Raw genomic sequence first — 18,102 nt, 5'->3', positions numbered from 1 at the left:
CAAATTTCTCTTCTCCTGGGAAACCTTCACAAGAAAATCTGTTGGTTTTGATGAAACATAAGCATAAAAAAAAAAAATAATAATAATAATAAAAAAAAACTAAAGAAGTATTCACTTTTGACCTTGGCCTACTATGATGAGAAGTTTGATTATTTTTTTCTTTTCAGAATCTTTATAATTAAAACAGTGCTTTGTTTCTTAAAAATAAAAAGGCTTAAGTGTGAATCATAATACTAAAGGAAGATGTGACCATTGTACTGGCTGTAAGTTTTTTTCCTCTGAGAGCTTCTTCTGTAGTTGATTACCAATCAGCAAATAATTTGATAATGCAAGCTTATTTACTTATTTTTAAGACAACAGCTATAAATGTATTTCTACAATTTTGTATTATGCTTGAAAAAGAAGGATAGCATCTAAATGTCAACTTTCATGTTTATTTGCTAGGTGGTTGTATGGGAAACACGTTTGCTTGTTCTATGCATTCTGTGGGGTATTCTTTGGGATCTGCAGTCTCTCGACACTGACGTTACTGAGTGTTGTGTGCTGCCTCAAAATTTGCTTTCCAGCTTATGGTGAGTTACTGTTTTTGTCTAAGTTTTTCATGTGAACATAGATGATCATTTCCAAGTTTTGTGTCCTAGAGACTACTACTTTTATAGCAGAGCTCTTTTACATCTGGTCAAACAATGCATTTTTCCTCTGATCATTAAGATCTAACTATAATGGTTATTGCCCATCTTGCATAACTATATGTGCAAATAATTACTCTAAATCTCTTTTAATTCTGGGTGACAATTTGGTGGCATGAAATAAGAGTTCTGAGCTGAAAGCAGGGCTAGCCTGAGTAAATGAATGTTTTCAGAGTTCATTGCTACATTTAGATATTTATTCATTTAGATTTATGTTGATATAACAACTGGTTTTTCTTTCTGCCAACCTCTATTCCAAATAACATCCTTACTTTTCAACAGAACTTCACAATCAAGTAAAAAGTCAGACTAAGAAGATCAGTGAGTTTTGGCAGACAGACTGAGTTATTTAACAGAAAAGTGCTAGCTGGTTAATGGTTTTGAGCATTTGAGGAATGCAGATCATAGTTAGAAATTCTAAATGCTGATTTAGCAGCTGAACAATTTGGATCAAATATAATACTGCTACAGATTAAATTTTTCTGGTACAGCATTCATCTGGCAACACATCCCTCGTGTTCTGTAAGTCTTATATTTTAGGGGTAATACTTTTTGCTTATCTGTTACAGTGAGGCCCTGTGTGGTTGAGAAGCAAGCAGCTGAAGGTAGGGAAATGTAGAGCTAATAGTGATTTAAAGACAATCTGATTGTCACCTTTACCCACTTGCTTTCTCAGCACAGCATAGGTCAATCTTCAAGTACAGACTTTCATTTAAATTTAAATATTTTTCTGTTTTAGTAAATATCTTCATATATTTATTTATATCTTTTGCATTTCTACTCTAGCTCAGATTTCAGCAGTGTTTCCATATAGTTTTATAAGACACGCCTTTTTTTTTTTTTTTTTTTTAATTAGAGTGTGTGGAAATTTGGAAGCATGACCTGAGAAACAATGTCTTCTCTAGAGCATTCACACAAATCTTTAAATCTGTTACTTTGTACTCATTTTTTCTTTTCCCAAAGTTATGCATTATTAACCTGAAGTTAATATTAATATTAACCCGAAGTCAGGAAGTAAACACATTTCTGCTGAGAGTTTTGTTTTTCTAAACTACTGTTTGAATGGAGGGTATTGTTACAACTTTATCCTGCTTCCTTATTTAAAAAACAGTAGTCCTGATATGCACTTCTTGTAAAGACTCTACTCCTTTAGGTTTTCTTTACCAAGGTCTACTTTGAAAGTTGTGTCCAAAAAAATACCAACACTTATTTTAGTCTTGGTCCAGTCATATTGCAACTCTGAAGTTTGCAGTCCATTGTGAGTTCTACTTGTAGAGCAAGGCTCCATTGTACTGTTTTGCTCTTCATAATGCTTGAATTTTGTGTTTAAAACAAAAACCCAACCTGACATCTTGTTCAGATAGGAAAAAAAATGATAGTTTCTTTTAGTGTAATGGCTGGTGTACTCCGTGGATTACTTGTGTTTAGTTGTTTTGCAGACAATATTTTGAGAAGCAGTCTGTAGAAGGTTACAGAGTATTATTCCTGAGAGAAGGAAAAAAGAAAAAAAGGAAATGTCCAGGGGGCAATACAAGGGCCTGTCAATCTACCTTTGACTTGTTCAGTTAACTGGAGATTATAATACTGCTGTGTGCTGGTCTTCACTGGTTGTTTTGTGTCTTCCAGGCAACAGGTTCAGGAGAAAACACGGACAAATATTGATAGCCTGTGCTTGGACCTATGCAGCAATATTTGCCTGTTCACCCCTTGCTCACTGGGGAGAATATGGAGAGGAGCCCTATGGCACAGCTTGCTGCATTGACTGGCAATCCACCAATGTAGAAATCACGTCCATGTCTTACACTGTCGTTCTTTTTATTTTCTGTTTTATTCTCCCCTGCGGAGTAATTCTCACATCCTACTCACTTATTCTGGTAACTGTGAAAGAATCCAGGAGAGCAGTGGAGCAGCATGTCTCTGGTCCCACCAGGATAAACAACGTGCAAACCATTACTGTCAAGGTATCTAAAAGTTAGTCTTTGACAAACTGTTTTTGCTGCAATTGGGCAGCACCATTCAAAAACCAAAAAAATCCAGAGAAGAAAATAGAGAAGGAAAATTCAGTCCTTACTATATTTTTATTTCAGAAAGCAGAATTATCTTGTGCAGTTTTGCTCTATGGCAATTAATTGCTAAACATGCAAGTAACAACATTGCTTCTGGGGGATGATAATTAAGTTCACAGAGCTTCCTTGTTGGTGAAAATTGAGATTTAGTACTTTTTCTTAAAGAAATTATTCGGAACATTTCTGTAAAAAATCTAGGCTTTTAAATGCCATGATTGAACATGGAGTGAAACTTAAAAACAGTACATGAAACAGTAAGTGTTTTACCGTACAAATGACTCTGCTTTTTCAGATATCAGTGATAAGCATAGGAAACATTTCTTAACAGTGAATCTCTAATGCTGGGTCTTGGTGTTCAGGCTGTCTTTTCGTATTCCCAAAATACTTTATTTCTCCATGTTTGTGAGGTCTCCCATAATCAGCCTTTTTTTAGCTTCTACTATTTTGCATCTCCCTTGAGCCTATTTTATTAAAGCTTTACAGTCAGTCCCTCTTGTAGTAGACCTTCAAAAGCCTTTTCACACAGAAGAGTATCTATACTCTAAAATTGATGTCAGTAGGAACTCTGTCAGGTGTCTTTGACAGCAAAGCGTGCATCTAGTAATATCATTTAATAAAATCCTGGTAATGTCATCTCTGATTGAAAGAAAGGTTGGAGTCCAATCTGGAGGTGAGTTTCAGCCTCATGCTAAGCATGCACCACTGCTTATGAAAGCCATGATATTTCTGAGTGAGTGAATTCTGTTTGCCCAGTTACAGACATTTGATAGGATCCATTATCATTAAAGACTGTTAAAAATAGAAACAAAATCAAATTCATTTCTGTATAACTGAACACAGAACAAAAGGGTATCTTCATAAATACTTTTTGAACCAAAGCCTTTTCAGGTTTCTATTTCACTGGCTCATAGAGTAAAATTAAATCTAGTCACAGAATTTGTTGTGGATATTTGTTTCTTGCTGCCAAACTGCATTCTAGGAAGTAAATAAATAAACTAAATAATAAATATACTATAATATGAGTAGCTTTGCATTAGGTATAGTTTACTCTGTAGATAATATGCTTCTTGAAAGGCATAGAGAATGTTACTTCTTGATTCTGTTAATTGTGTCTAATCTTTGTCTTTTCTTTATTTCCATGAACCCTTCTCTAATTTCTCTCACTATTTCTTTCTTTCTATTTCATCTTTCTTATCAATTTTCATTTTGGAGTCTGCTTACCTTTATATTTTCTCTCTGTTCAGGAATATCAATACTCTGAGATGTGCTTCTACACAGATCATCTGCTTTCTCTTTTCCATATTAACAAGTTTGAACTCTCTGACATCTCTCATCAAATTATCAGAATAGCTGCTCTAGAACATGCTAATCTGCCTGGTCTCACTCTTTAAGTGTCTTGGTTTTAATCTTTGTGGGAAATGATATCCTCCTGCCTATGGCATGGTTTTGTAACTTAAATATCCTCAATCCAAACAGTTTAAGAGCCAAGGAGTATTCCCTTGTCTTACCTAGTTGTTATTTGCAATAACCCTTAGATGAAACATTTTCCTACTAAAGCTTTTATGTATATCCCTGCCTCAAGTCTGAATTTGCAGTACACATTTGTTTTCTTACATCTTTCACTGAACTGCACAAAACAATCCTTTAATTATTTAACTTTTAATACTCTTCATAGCCTAATTGACTAATCTTGGTCAATGAGACTTAGATTCTGCTTACTCTGTAGGCTTGTAATGCTCAAAAATGTGTATGCATATTTTGCTCAGCATTACTTGTTATTCTTATGAGTTCCTTCCAATAAAAACTGGAAAAATGAGTACAGTCTTCTCCATCACTTTCTTTGTGATGTTAACACAAACTCATTCTGAAATGTCATATAAGTTGATGCTGGTATGATGCTGGATCACTAGGAATATTGCCTGTCATCTACTGACAAGTATTTATTCTTTATCATCTCTAATCTTTATAGTTATTTATTTTTATCTATTTTTTTCCCTTGGGAACTGCTTTGATCTTCACTGTTAGATTGTATAGTCTTTGACAAGGGTTGCTCTGAAACTATTTATCTGCAGTGTCTCACCCTGAAATAATAATACGAAAAACAAGTAGTTTTACATGATAATCTCTTGGAGACATTTGATAGAGGGATGGTTTAAGTCAAACTCATAAAAGCAGAGAGGAGAAAAGAGGACCCCTTTAGGTTTATTTTTTGCTTAGGAAATTCTGCAAAACCAAACCATCCCAAATACATCAATGTTGTGGTTAACTTGGCATGATTATTTGTTGAACTGTAAATTTTCCAGCTGGAAGAATTGTAGTTTCTGTCAAATTAATGACAATTTAAAGCCCATTCTTCTGATCTTACCATACTGCCTCTGAAATCAAGGAATTGTAACTTAGGATTCTTAGTCAGATCTGACCTCTACCTCTGATCCAACTTCAGCTGAAGAGCTTCAGTGTTGTGTGTTAGTCTTGAAAAACTAAATTTAGAAAGTGATCTGGTCACTTAAAGCAAGACTTAAATGGTTACAATAAGTCTAAGCCCAGATATATGATTCCTAAAGCTTGGCAGCTGATCCTTCGAGGTTCCAAGTAATTGTCGTGGATAGGTTCCTCTGCAAGCATTTCTGAGGTTCCCGCAGTTTGCTTTAATCTATATTGCTCTGTACACTTAGCTGCTACCTCTTCACTAAGCCATGTAAGTGTAGCTAGGTCGTAGCATCAAGTTCAGTCCTACATTGATGTATTTGTTGGTTTTAGTAGTAGTTGAATTTTTTTTTTTATGAAAAAGAGCAATAAAATGCAGATAACATTCATTATTACTGATGTACTTGCAGCGCTAAAAGATCTATCTGCTAGGATTATTTCTGTGCTACTTTAGAATGACAACAGCAAAATTTTTAGAAAATCAAATGCGAGATGTCTTGTGCTATTAGTGTTTTTGTGCTCATGAGTTTACAAGGTTGGCTAACTACTGAAATTGCTTTTATTATTATAGAGTACCATAAATATCAATTAGAATGCATACAGAGGACGCTGTTCTCATCTGCTTTCTTCACAAGTGCATGAGTATGCCAGTTTCTGGAGAAAGTAGGCTCTTAGGCATACAGATAAAGCAGATAAATATTATGAATGCAAGCTGAGACGTAGAAAATTACCACTTCTTCAGGAGTTCCTCGGGATTAAGCAATTTCAGAAATACAGCTAAGTTCCTCCTAGATGTTGCATGAGAAAAAATGCTGGGAGTGTAACTTCACATCTCACCAAATATTTGTCCAAATACCATCTCCAAATGCTCCACAGCACACTTAGCTTAAAGTCACAAGAGGATAGACCTTTGGCCTAGGAAGTCGTGTTCAATTTTTTGTTCTAATTCAGACTTTGTGTATGCCTTTGGATAGATATTACAGCATGTAACTATTATTTCTTTGAGGTTGTAATTTGTGATGGATCTAAAGCATAAGATTTAAAATATTGAAATATAATTTGGTAGACCGGAAGGCTGAAAAATTTGCATTGTTTCATATTCAAAATTAACAAATTACAACCTCAAAGAAATAATAGTTACATGCTGTAATATCTATCCAAAGGCATACATGGTGGCATGTGGGGATTTATTTCTTTTAGTCATGGTACTGTAACAGTATTTTGCCATTTTTATTCTATTTTTTATTATTTGGTGCTTTGTTGATTGAAGGGAGGAATAAAATTCAGAACATGAATTTTCAAAACTTAGCCTGTGAATCTCTAATTTCTTTTTCTATTTCCTCCATTTTAACAATGCACTGGTTCCCTGGCTTATTATTTTACAGAAGAAATAATAGAGGTTGTAATAGTTCCTTGAGGCATACAAATATTTGAATCAAAGGAATTAATTTGCTGTTTATAAGCATGCACTGGGACAAATCTCAGATTTTGAAAAAAGTTCCACACGCCCTTTCAGAAACAATTCGTAGGAACAACTTCCTATTCTCAGCAGAATAGTTTCACTCATAGCAATTACTGTAAAAGTGAAAGGAAAGAAAAAAGTATTGTTCTAATGGCTTTCTCATGGCCTCATCTATGGGGTCTGATCCAAAGGTAATACCTCCAATTTTATTATGTTTGCCCAGTATGTCAGGGGCAGATGTTGGTGATGTGACAGTAGAGGTTGAACCTTTCCACCAATATTCCATTACATTTCATTACTGTATGACAGATGGCAGCAGAGGCTCAGTCTGACATAATGGTATCTGGATATGGAAGTGTGTATGTGGAATTGAATTCCTTCATGTGGAAAAAAATGTCACCCATTGGCATTCATCAATGCTGAACTTTTATGAAGACTGGACAATGGATGTGAGCACAGTGAGATGGGGGGTGATGCATTTCAGCAGTGGCAATGGTAACAGTTGGTTTATTTGCTTGCAAAAGCAGAAAGGTATCCTTCCTTATATTTCTTGTGAATGCTCACAATTTTACTTTATAACTGCCTCACCAAAACTCTCCTCTTTTATTTTACTCATGAAAATCTTGATGTTCTTTCCCACCTCATGCTGGCATCACTGGTTAAACCACTCCTCATACTTCTTACTGTGGAGAGAGTATCAGGTGCTGTGCAGGCACTTTAAACTCAAGTCATTTCAATATGTGGCATGACAATAATAATAAAGTCTGTTTCTAGATGCATCTATGCATACGCATTGTTGATACGTTCAAGTATCTTGAATAAGGTTCCTTTTGTTTAGGTGCACTTCACTTAAAATTAGGCGTGTTAAGTTCATCCTCGAACTTGATAGTGACAAAGACCTGAAAACCATCCATCACATATGTCTTTGGATGATATCAATTGCTTTCTCTTTCCCTTGACATTGTATAGAACCTTTACTGGCTTTGGCTTAGAATAGAAGTTTTGGATAGCCAAAGTTATGCAAGATGAATGTTCACTTTGTTTTAAATGCTGTACTGATGCCTTTGGGTAACTTGGCTGAGAGCTCCTTAAAAGTAGTGCCAAATGCCTTCTCACAGAAACAAAGCAAAACCTATTGCAACCCTGAAGATTAATTGCTACCATAAGTAAGCCATCTGGGAAATAAACCAATCAATTCTAATATCCATTTCTTCTTAATGTTACTGTAAAGGGCCGAGGATTATTGCTTACCACAGAAACTGCTTTTTGTCTCAGCATTTTATACTGGCCATGGATAGTTCAGACTCACAAAATCGATGCACATGGCACTGGCTTTTCCACAGGTAGAACCAGACCTTCAGCTAATGTAATGAAAAAGAGCACTACGGAAAGAAAAAATCAAGTTAATCCCATCATATGGGTTTGCCTTTATCTTTTTTTAACTAGTCTTATTCTATCAAAATGTCTTGTTTCTCAATTCTGCCATATTTAGCTTTGGACTTCAAGTGAACCAGTGGTTATTACCAATGAAAGGGAAATTTCTTCTACAAAACTATTGGTGTGAATTATTTCCTAGGGATATATGCATGTTCATGAACAGATTTTAGCCTGATAGCCAAAACAGTTAGTCACCACAGACATTCCTCATCAAACTTGTATTACATGTTTCTTGGTAATCACCATACGTTTCTTCTTACAAAATGAAGTTTGTGAAACTACTGAAGTCAGGGAGAAAATAATAGCATTTTGTGTGGCTTTCTATGCCTTAGAAGAGTCTTATGTGTTTTCTGCTTGTGTTCAGTGCTCAGTGCCCAACTCAGACTCACACTGAATACAACCATGTAGTCTCTCACAATCAAAAAAACCTACAATTTTTGCAATCTTTAATCTACAGCCAGAATCTCACTGAGAAAAGTGTTAGATTTGCAGTTAATAGAGTTAGTTAGCAGCTCTGTGCTCCCACTTGCAGAGGGCAGCTCAGGCAGGTGGACAATTAGCAACTGAAAACAAAAGTACTTCCCTTATCTCTTTGTTTAGATCTGATACTACTCTAAAGGGAATACAATCTCTACTATCTTCCTCATTTGTAAATATGTACTTTTGGCAAACATGGACTTCTGAAGCTCCTTCAGAAGCATGAATATTCTTATTTCTGTCTTTAAAATGTACATGTACTTCCGTTATAAAACAGGCTTAGAATGATGCCCTCCATGTTCGTCTGCCTGTACAAGCTTACAGTTTAGTATAGATTTCCCAGAGTTTACTATAGACCCAATATTTATTGTTGCATTTCACACATCTCTGTGATAATTTATACCAAAAAACTTTTTTTTTTTTAATGCCTTTGTTAAGCTTTTTTGATAAAGCTTAGTAGGACAAATAATTTTGAGGTAGAGTTAAATTTAAATTCATGAATTTGATTCACCTTCATGATTAATCTGCTTTTTGGCTGCCATATGCCTGCACATGACTCCAGTTGAGCACAAACAAAACAATTATGGAAGACTTTCCCTAACCAGGAAAACTAGCATTACTTGTGAACTAGAAAGTAGATACAAACAACTTTGTAATACAGTCCAAAGTTTCCTCAGAATGGTATCCTTTTTTTTTTTTAGGTTGGATTCTATTTTGGTGTAATAAGAATTTTAGTGGTACTTTAGTGAAGAAGAAATGGAATGTAAGAGCTGATATGTTTTAACTCTGGAAGTTATAATCAGAACCAAGTCTCAGGCAGAATAAAGTTGCCAGACAAATATGTGTTTGAAGAGCAGTTGAGATATACTGGGAGGACTAAGCAGGTAGTGTTTTATTTATATACTATTTCAGCAGCTATTTTTCTCATCCATGCAATTTTTTAATTCACTTCTTTCTCTCTCTCTCTCTCTCTTTTTTTTTTTTTTTGGTCTACAAGCTGAGTATTGCGGTGTGCATTGGATTTTTTGCTGCTTGGAGCCCTTATGCCATCATTGCCATGTGGGCAGCTTTTGGATCAATAGATAAGATTCCTCCTTTAGCCTTTGCTATTCCAGCTGTCTTCGCAAAGTCTTCCACTCTCTACAATCCTATTATCCATCTTCTTCTGAAGCCCAATTTCCGAAGTATCGTTGCCAAAGATTTCTCAGTTCTCCAACAGTTATGTGTCAGGTGTTGTTTTTGTGTCAAGGAGCTGCAGATCTACAGATCAACTTTCAACGCTGGCCTGAGAACATTTAAGGGCAGAAATGAATTCAGCTGTAATGCTCTTCCAGATATGGAAGGATGTTCTTATTTTCCCTCTGAAAAGGGCAATCATACTTTTGAATGCTTTAAAAGCTATCCAAAATGCTGCCAGGAGAGGTTAAGCACTATGGGATGTCACCCTCAAGAACGTGAGTCCTTGGAAAATGACCTCCAAGTAGAAATGACAGAGGGCACTAGGAATTCAATGAAGGTGGTTGATCAGGAAGAAAAAAGCACTGAACTTGATAACTTGGAAATCACCTTGGAAGCAGTACCTGTGCACTGTACATTTACAGATCTCTAGAGCTGCTTATATGAAACAATCTGGTGGTAATGTCGTTATTTTGGATTTATGAATGTAACTTCTTTTAAAAAGCCCTTCTATTATCCCATTTTCTACTCTATCTTTCTCCTCTTTCTCTTGCGCTCTTTGATGGGGCACATGCTGCAGCATGGACATGCTATAAATGTGTGACTCTTGCCATACTGACTTAAGTGTATTGTGATAAATGAATTCATAGCAAACACTACATCAGAGAAATCCTCTCTGTGTGTTGCAACCTCTGTGTACTCCATTTTCAAGAGAACACACTAAATATTGAGAGGTTTTCTGTGGAGTTATTACCCTTTCTAGTCTTTGTGTATTTTATATCTTGTATGCTTAGAACAAATAACTCAATGTAGAGTTTTAAAAGAATGATCTTATGATGTTTTACTTGTTATAACAACTGAAAATGGAAATATCAACTGAAATGCCTCATTTCCAAGAAGGGATGCCAAATGGCCCCATCTTGTATTCCCTGGGAGTCACAGGCTGCTTAGAGATGAACAGGGAGGTTCTGACCACATTCCACATGAATGAAATCACGGTATATCTGGTAATTTGAAGATTTTTTTTTGCCTTTTTGGTATAATTTGAGAGGAAGTTGCTGTAAAACATTATTTGTTATACCCAGTTTTTTCTATTGGTCATCAGAATTAGGATGGCAAAGAACTGGCCCAGAAATATCGTAATGGGCAAGAATCTTGACTAGTGTAGGGGTTTTCAAGGTATTACAGAAAAGACATCCTCTATGGTCAAAAATACTGTCTTTTCAAGGACCAAGAAGAAGCAATCAGAAAAGGCGTGTGATTTCTCCAAGGCTACCCAGATACATGGACCCAAGTGGGAACCTATTCCTGCAGGAATTCCTGCACCATCGATGCAACTTTTCACTGACCTCAGTGACGTAGGATCCAGCTTTGAGAACTTCAGGTCATGCTGAAATTTTCCAGTGGTGAATCAGTGCAAAACAGGACTGGAAGTGATGTTCAAAGGTCATTTGGTCCTTCCTGTATGGAGTCCCATTGACGTCAGTGCACAAAGTTGGATATATGAATAAGTCTCTGGAGGATTCACCAACACAGTCGCATGTTTGGAGGCTTAAATCGATATGTCATTGCAAAGCCTAAAAATGTCACACTATCTAAAGGCAAAAAAAGCCCCACAATAATCTGTATTGTGCAGAGGGGCTGCGTGCTTGGGTTCTATACAGATGTTTGAAATCCTAGCTGTAATATGCAGCTGTTTAAAACAATCAGAAATAAATGGACATTTTTGTGCTGTGACTGTTCTTTGAGCTGTGGCACAGGTTAGATTCATGGTGAAATAATATTTTGATATACTAATTTAAATGACAAATTTATATATATATATATATATATATTTTTTTTTTTCTAATAGAACTACGCAGAGAAGACAGGAAGGAAGTTTTAGAGTCTCCATGCTCAGAGTTACAGCCACTTTCAGTTCAGCATTTCCAATAGTGGAAGCCAAGATTGACTCTTGTGAGATGCTACATTTTTAGCCTGGGAAATATGTGACTGTATATTTACATAATGCCTGTTAGTTGACTTGAATAAAATAAAAAACTCTATATCTTTCCAAATTCACATTGGATTGGTCAGCTCTTTGTACAGAGTAAAAGAGTTGCATAAATGGTCACATTCAGCTTTGGCCAGAAATTGTAATGCTTTAAATGTTACCACATAATCCAAGCTAGTTCCTTTTCTAAGTTAATGGGAAGAACGTAATGCCTTTGCAATTAATTTTTTATTTGCAATGTTTATGCCTAGACATCAGGAATGATATTGCACTTGGATTGCTCCCTTCTCTACATGAGGGAAGGTTTCCCTCTTGTCTGAGTGGCTTTTTCTGCAGCAACTGCAATCTCCAATAAACTTCTCAAACTTGCTGGTCTTTGGATTTTCCCATCTGATCTTCTATGTTAGTCACAAGTTATTGCTAGTAAGTGTATATGTAAATGAAATATCTCCAGTTGCAAGGGCTACTGATATTAAGCATTAAGGTCAATAGTTAATTGGAATTGAAAAAAAAAAATATTTTTAAAGATAAAATCAGATTGTTTTTGGAGGAAAGACAATAGTTTTCTAGGAGAACTCATTTGCTCAGCAAGGTTTAAGTCTAATCCTGACCAGAGGAGCCAGAAAGTCACTGCCAGCTGATGGGAGTGGGGACAGACTCTTCAGCAGGGTCTGTGGTAATAGGACAAGGAGAAATGGTTTCAAACTTAAAGAGTGGAGATTTAGATCCTTACATCCTTTTGGATATAAAGAAAAAGATTTTACAGTGAGGATGGTGAGGGTGGTGCCCAGGAACAGTTTGCCCAGGGAGGTGGTGGATGCCCCCACCCTGGGGACCTTCAATGTCAAGTTAGATCATGCTCTGAGCAACCCAATCTAACTGTGGATGTTCCTGTTCATTGCAGGGGAGGTGATCTTTAAAAGTTCCTTCCAACTCTAAGGATTCTGTGATTCTATGATACAGAAAGTCTAGAAAGTCTTCTCTGGAGATATTCAAGACTCGCCTGGACACCTACTTGTGCGACCTGGTGTGTAGGGAACCTGCTTTGGCAGGGGGGTTGGACTCAATGATCTCTGGAGGTCCCTTCCAACCCCTGTGATTCTGTGATTCTGTGAAAGTCAGAGATTACATACTAACATATAATGTGACTTCATTACACATGCATAGTTCAGCTAAGACGTAGCACTGAAAGCAAGTGTAAATCCCTTCTTGCTTGGATTAAAGGGCTAAGGGACTGCTCAAGGGGAGCTCAGCTGGCTGAGCTGAGGATGGCGGGGCAGAGGTTGTGGCCCTGGGCTGAGCACCGTCAATCTATCAGTGGTGACTGGAAACCTGTGCACCTGCTCCCCATGATTGCAGTATTCGGCTCCCCCTCTGCATTTACCGCTTGCAGACTTACAGCGGATGGTAAGTCTGGGACTGGGAATTGCTTCCTGCTGTGCATGGGAAAGAGCTCAAATCAAAGAATGGTTTCGGGGACAAAAGCACTGTTAAAAGTGTCAAGACTGTTCAATAAAGCAAATTGAAGTGTGAGGCTTGGATTTTCTCAATCATTCTGAAATCATAGGAGTATTTTGCACCCTTTGGGTGGTGGCAAACCCTTTCCTTGGATGATGGCCAGCAATTGCCAAAGTTTGGTGAGAGTGTGTTGTAGCAGCTGTGTGGCTGCATTGCATCTGATGGTGGAGACCCTGCACAAGGCAAGGTTAGGCTGAGGAAGGGAAGGCTTAAACCTGCTCTGTCTGCTGTACACCTCTCCTCCACAGGACATTTCACAAGCCCAAAGAGCGGAGTGAGACATAATCCTCCCTACTGAGAAGAAGGATGCTCCAGGGTAAACCTGCAAGTGGCTGGAGGGCCCCAGAGATGGGAAGTGATGATCCTCTACCAGTATGGCAGCCCACAGGTGAAGCAGGTGGCTGCACAGGGCAACAGAGATACGATCCAGCCAACCTGTGGCCCAACATCTATATACAGCAAATATATTTCATTCCAGATGTGAAATAGATGAGACCAATCCTGTCCTTCGTGCACTGCAGTGATTGCATCATTAATGCCAATTGCACTCTGCAGTTACTCATGGATTTTAATATTATTGTCTTATGAACTGCAACTAATTAATCCTCTCGTTCCTCACAGCTCAGCAGAAACTATTAAAGATCATCTGCATTTTTGTTTCACTTGAAGGACCACAGTACAGATTTCAGGAGGCTTGTCAGTGTAATTAGAGTAGTCAAGGTGCTGGAAACTAGTCACCCATCACTTGGAATCCAGGAATAGTTCTGGCTATGCATCTGTTATTCAGAGGAGTCACAGCGTAAAATTAATAGCTGTGAGCTGAAATGAGGATGAGTCTTGTTGTCTTTTGTTTGATGTGTCTCACTTTCTGAAGAGAGTCAGGGCCAACCTATTCCATTGACAGAGAGACACTGGCAGACACCGTCTGCCAGTCAGTTGTTGAGATTTAGTTCAGAGAGACTGGCAGAAGGAGTCCTGAGTGCTGAAACATTTTCCTTTTCAATTATCTTATTTCTCTGCTATGACACTCTTACTTCCTACTAGGCTTCATGCCGAGGCAGGGCTGTTGCTGAATGCTGATCACCTGCTGTTTGAGGGAAATCATATCTTTTTGACAGGTGATTTTTCCAATTCTGCATGCATGAACACAGACAGCTTCTCCATGGGCTGTGGTCACAGACGGCACACTGGCTGTCATACAGAAGTGCACAATGAAAGCGACTATGCTGTTTTAAAAATGCTAGCTAAATCCACAGTTTAAAAAAGCTTTTCTTTTTAATCACTGTTCACTCCATGGTTCACCCACTGCAGCTCACCATAGCTGGGATTTAAGCAGCTTTGTTTGTCTGACCAGCTGTAAACTGCCTTTTGCTGTTTGTTGCAGAGTGAAGGTGCTGGGAGTTGTTCTGCTAAGTCTGATGCAGGTGAGATACAAGTTGATTGATCTTCCCAAAATATTTCATTCGTTTCAGTTCATACCCGTATGTGCAATATTAAGGTCCAGTCTTGACTGCAATGGATTTTTCCCCCTTTTTTTTTTCCTACAATAGCCACAGTCCTGGGCCAGGATATCTGTGGTAATAGAACTGCATGGCAGTTTGCACCTTGCAGCAGTGACATTGCAAAGTCTGTTCCAAATGAGGACTTTACTGGTGGATTTACCTGCCCTGACAGCTGGTCACCTTGTCGTGCTTTGTGCTCGCATGGCAAATCCTGAAAAACAGAATTCTCACATAAATCCTATATCACAAATCCATAAAACCAAAGTGTTACCCAAACCACAAGGCATAGTTATTTCCCAGAAGACATACTGTTGGCACCTATTTTATTTTTTAGCCTGCTCCAGCCCACTCCTGCTGAATAGAGGCTGGTTTTGTTCTGCTTCTTTCTAGTATCAACTCCATACCTACCTCTGATCTGTGATCTGTGCTCTTGCTCTTTGCAACTCATTCTTTGCAGGAAGACTGCTATGCTGGCCCAAATGCAAGCTTTGCTGCTGCCAGTTTTTGGTATCTATAGTTCAGGATTTAGGAAAAAATAAAAATAAAACAAAAAAACAGAAGTGAAGTAAGGGAAATATGTTTTTCTTGTACAGACTGTGCTGTCTGACATAACACAGCCGTATTTTGGCATACATTATAAAAATGTTTTTTCCCTTAGTTATATCATTGTGCAGCCTAGGAATCTTCCAGTGAAAGTTTCCATAGTGAATATAACTAATTTAAAAGAACTATAGGCTCTTTGGGCTGTGATGTTTGATTAGAAAAGTGAAGCAAAATTTAGAGGTGCTAAGAGATCTATGCAATACCCTAAAAAGTGAAGGAGTATCTCAACAGCTTGTCCGAATGGTGCTGGCTGGCCCTGCTCCTCACAGCACTACAGAAGACTTGAAGACAGATTTGGGGCGGCCAACACTTGAAACAAGAAAGTTAGTTTGAAAATATATGGCATCTTTTCAAACACTGATATCTTAAAAGCTTTTTTTTTTTGACATATGGATGTTAAAAAAATGGAAGGTCTCAATTTCTAGTGGCATGCTCTCCTTTGGCAAAAATGAAAAGTGGATGAAGGAGTGAAGAAAGATGAAAAGTGCAGAAAAGGAAAAGAAAGTAAGTAACCAAAAGTATTAAAAAGTGCTTTCTAAAATTCACATATAGAAACATGGTGGCATAAAAACACATACGTAGATATAAGTATTATTTTCTGACATAGACATTAGAAGAAATATAGTACACATTGTTGCCAACAGAAGAAAACATCAGTTTCAGAATTAGATTTTATCCAGAAGTTAGGAAATCTTCTCTTTGAGAATGTATGCAGTCTTACAGAGGTCACTGTATAAGTGGACTTTGGAGTCTTTGCTGCAAGTGCAGGCTCTAGAAAGTGCATCCTCTGAGCCTGATGCCACAAAACTATAGAAGAGTGTCATGGTTTTCCATAGGTCACTTTCAGAGAACATACAGATATTTGTGTCTTCTGAGAAAACTTCTGGAGGGAGATGAAATAAAAAGGTATGAAACCTGATGTGATGCGGTAGGACTCCAAAAGGCACTCCAAAAGGCAGAATACCTGTTTGCTGAAACTGCAACTGTTGAATCACTTCTATTGGGTGGACAATATGCAGTTCCATCCTTTCACTTCTTTGTAACCCTTATTTGGCAGTCACTTGTGCTGGGCTGCATTTATCTCTGATGAAAAATTTATGGAAGATTATCACATATTGGAAGACGTGGGATGCTTTTACTAGTACAATACTCAGCTTTGCTGGTATAAAAAGAAAAAAATATATATATTTTAATGGAACAAGAAGCGCGGGCCAATAGAGTCTGTGAACCATTAGCATTTACCTGGAGAATTAATAAAAGACAGGGAAGGTCTTGGAAGTCTGGAAAAGGGCAAAAATTCTGCATTTGAGTTGTGGAATCGTTTTCTGGTTTGGTAAATTCTCAGCTGACTTCTAATCATTGGAAGGTTCTGGTCAAGTTATTAAGCTATCAAGACAATACAACATATTAAATTGGGTTTACTGAGCACTGAACATAACAGAAGTGTCTGATTTCCTGACAAGGTTCCTGGCCTGGTGAATAGAAGAATTGTATTTATGTAATCTATCTCAGTTAAGTACAGGTTTTGTCCATCTTTTCCTTGAAATTCTGGTGATGTCTGTATAGAAAAGGTAGTTTCCAAAACTAAAAATCACTGAAGAAAAAAAGCAGATCTCAAAGAGAAACAGTGCATTTGTGTCAGAATGGAAGTATATTTCAAATATGAAAAGAACTTCCAAAATGTTTTGACATTTTCAGTTGTTTGGGGTTTTTTTTGCTCAGGTTTGCTATTTACAGGTGACATGTTTTTGGGAAAGATATTAACACTGCGGAGATGTTTCTGACTTTGTCACAACTCTTCTGAATTCCAAACACAGAGTAAATTGGTGTCGTAACAACAGTAAGAGAGATCTTTCCCCAGTTAAGTTGTCTCATCATTTGTATATAATATTTTCATTAGGGTTTTAAAACATCCATTAAATTTACATGCTGCTGATTCATTTATATGGTCAAACTTGTAATTTCTTTTTCCCAAAGAATGAAAGAAAATCTCGTTGAAACCTGCTAATCAGGTTAGCAGCCATGAATAACCTCTCCACTTTGGGATATTTGTGTACAAATCAAACTATACCAGATTTTCCTACTAATTGTATTTAGCTGGTTGTCCAACTTCTTCCTTCTGGTAAACGTTCCCTCACAGTATGGCCTTAATCAACTTTGCTCAAATGAAGAGCAATTTCACATCAGTTTTCCGACTTTCATTTTTATTTAACTACTTTACATTTAAATACATTACTGAGTGTGAAAACAACCCATCTACCTCTGTAGCATTCTGCTAGGTAGTTTGAAACAGCTCATAGCTTGATACTTAACATCAATATGTAAGAGGTTAATGAATGGTTTATTCAAGAGCAGAGTTTCACATCATGAAAGTGAAAAATGGAACAACTAAGATCAGCCAGAGAATGTTAATTTCCCCTCACGGTGATTTCCCAGAATATATTCCCAATAACTATGTAATTCCCAGAACAATAAAACTGCTCGGCTTTCTTGGAGCTGGGGACTAAGGAGTTATAAGGGCTTCAAGACCAAGACAATTCAAATGGTTGGTTTGCCTGGAAAGAAGTCAGAAAGCTTCTAGACTCAAAAATTCATTACTCTGCCAAGTACATTGCCAGGAAAGAAGGTGGAGCATAAGATATGTTTGGAATGCACTCTTTTCATTGGTAAACTGCCTCTGAAGTTAATCAGTGTTGACAGCCTTCCATAGGATACTTTGATCTTAAAAATACACAGCTGGTAGAATTGGAAT

General features: G+C 37.3%; 1 protein-coding gene across 17 annotated transcripts in view; it reads left to right on the top strand.

Moving 5' to 3' along the window:
- LOC100543920 (opsin-5-like) overlaps positions 1-11,793 on the top strand; it is a 37,507-nt gene extending 25,714 nt beyond the window's left edge. For 14 of the 17 annotated variants that reach the window (XM_085220946.1, XM_085220955.1, XM_085220951.1 and 11 more), the window contains 4 exons: positions 445-572; positions 1,259-1,294; positions 2,316-2,650; positions 9,556-11,793. In XM_085220946.1, the coding sequence (XP_085077072.1) occupies positions 445-572; positions 1,259-1,294; positions 2,316-2,650; positions 9,556-10,167 (1,111 nt within the window). In that variant the 3' untranslated portion in view covers positions 10,168-11,793. Of the gene's footprint in view, positions 1-444; positions 573-1,258; positions 1,295-2,315; positions 2,651-9,259; positions 9,443-9,555 lie in introns of all 17 variants that reach the window. The other 3 variants (XM_085220947.1, XM_085220949.1, XR_014882476.1) reach the window with 2 other exon arrangements.
- The last annotated feature ends 6,309 nt before the right edge of the window (positions 11,794-18,102 follow it).

Source organism: Meleagris gallopavo, chromosome 3, assembly GCF_905368555.1.
Source record: "Meleagris gallopavo chromosome 3, MGAL_WU_HG_1.1, whole genome shotgun sequence".
NCBI lineage: Eukaryota > Metazoa > Chordata > Aves > Galliformes > Phasianidae > Meleagris > Meleagris gallopavo.
This window is presented reverse-complemented; position numbering and strand designations above follow the sequence as displayed.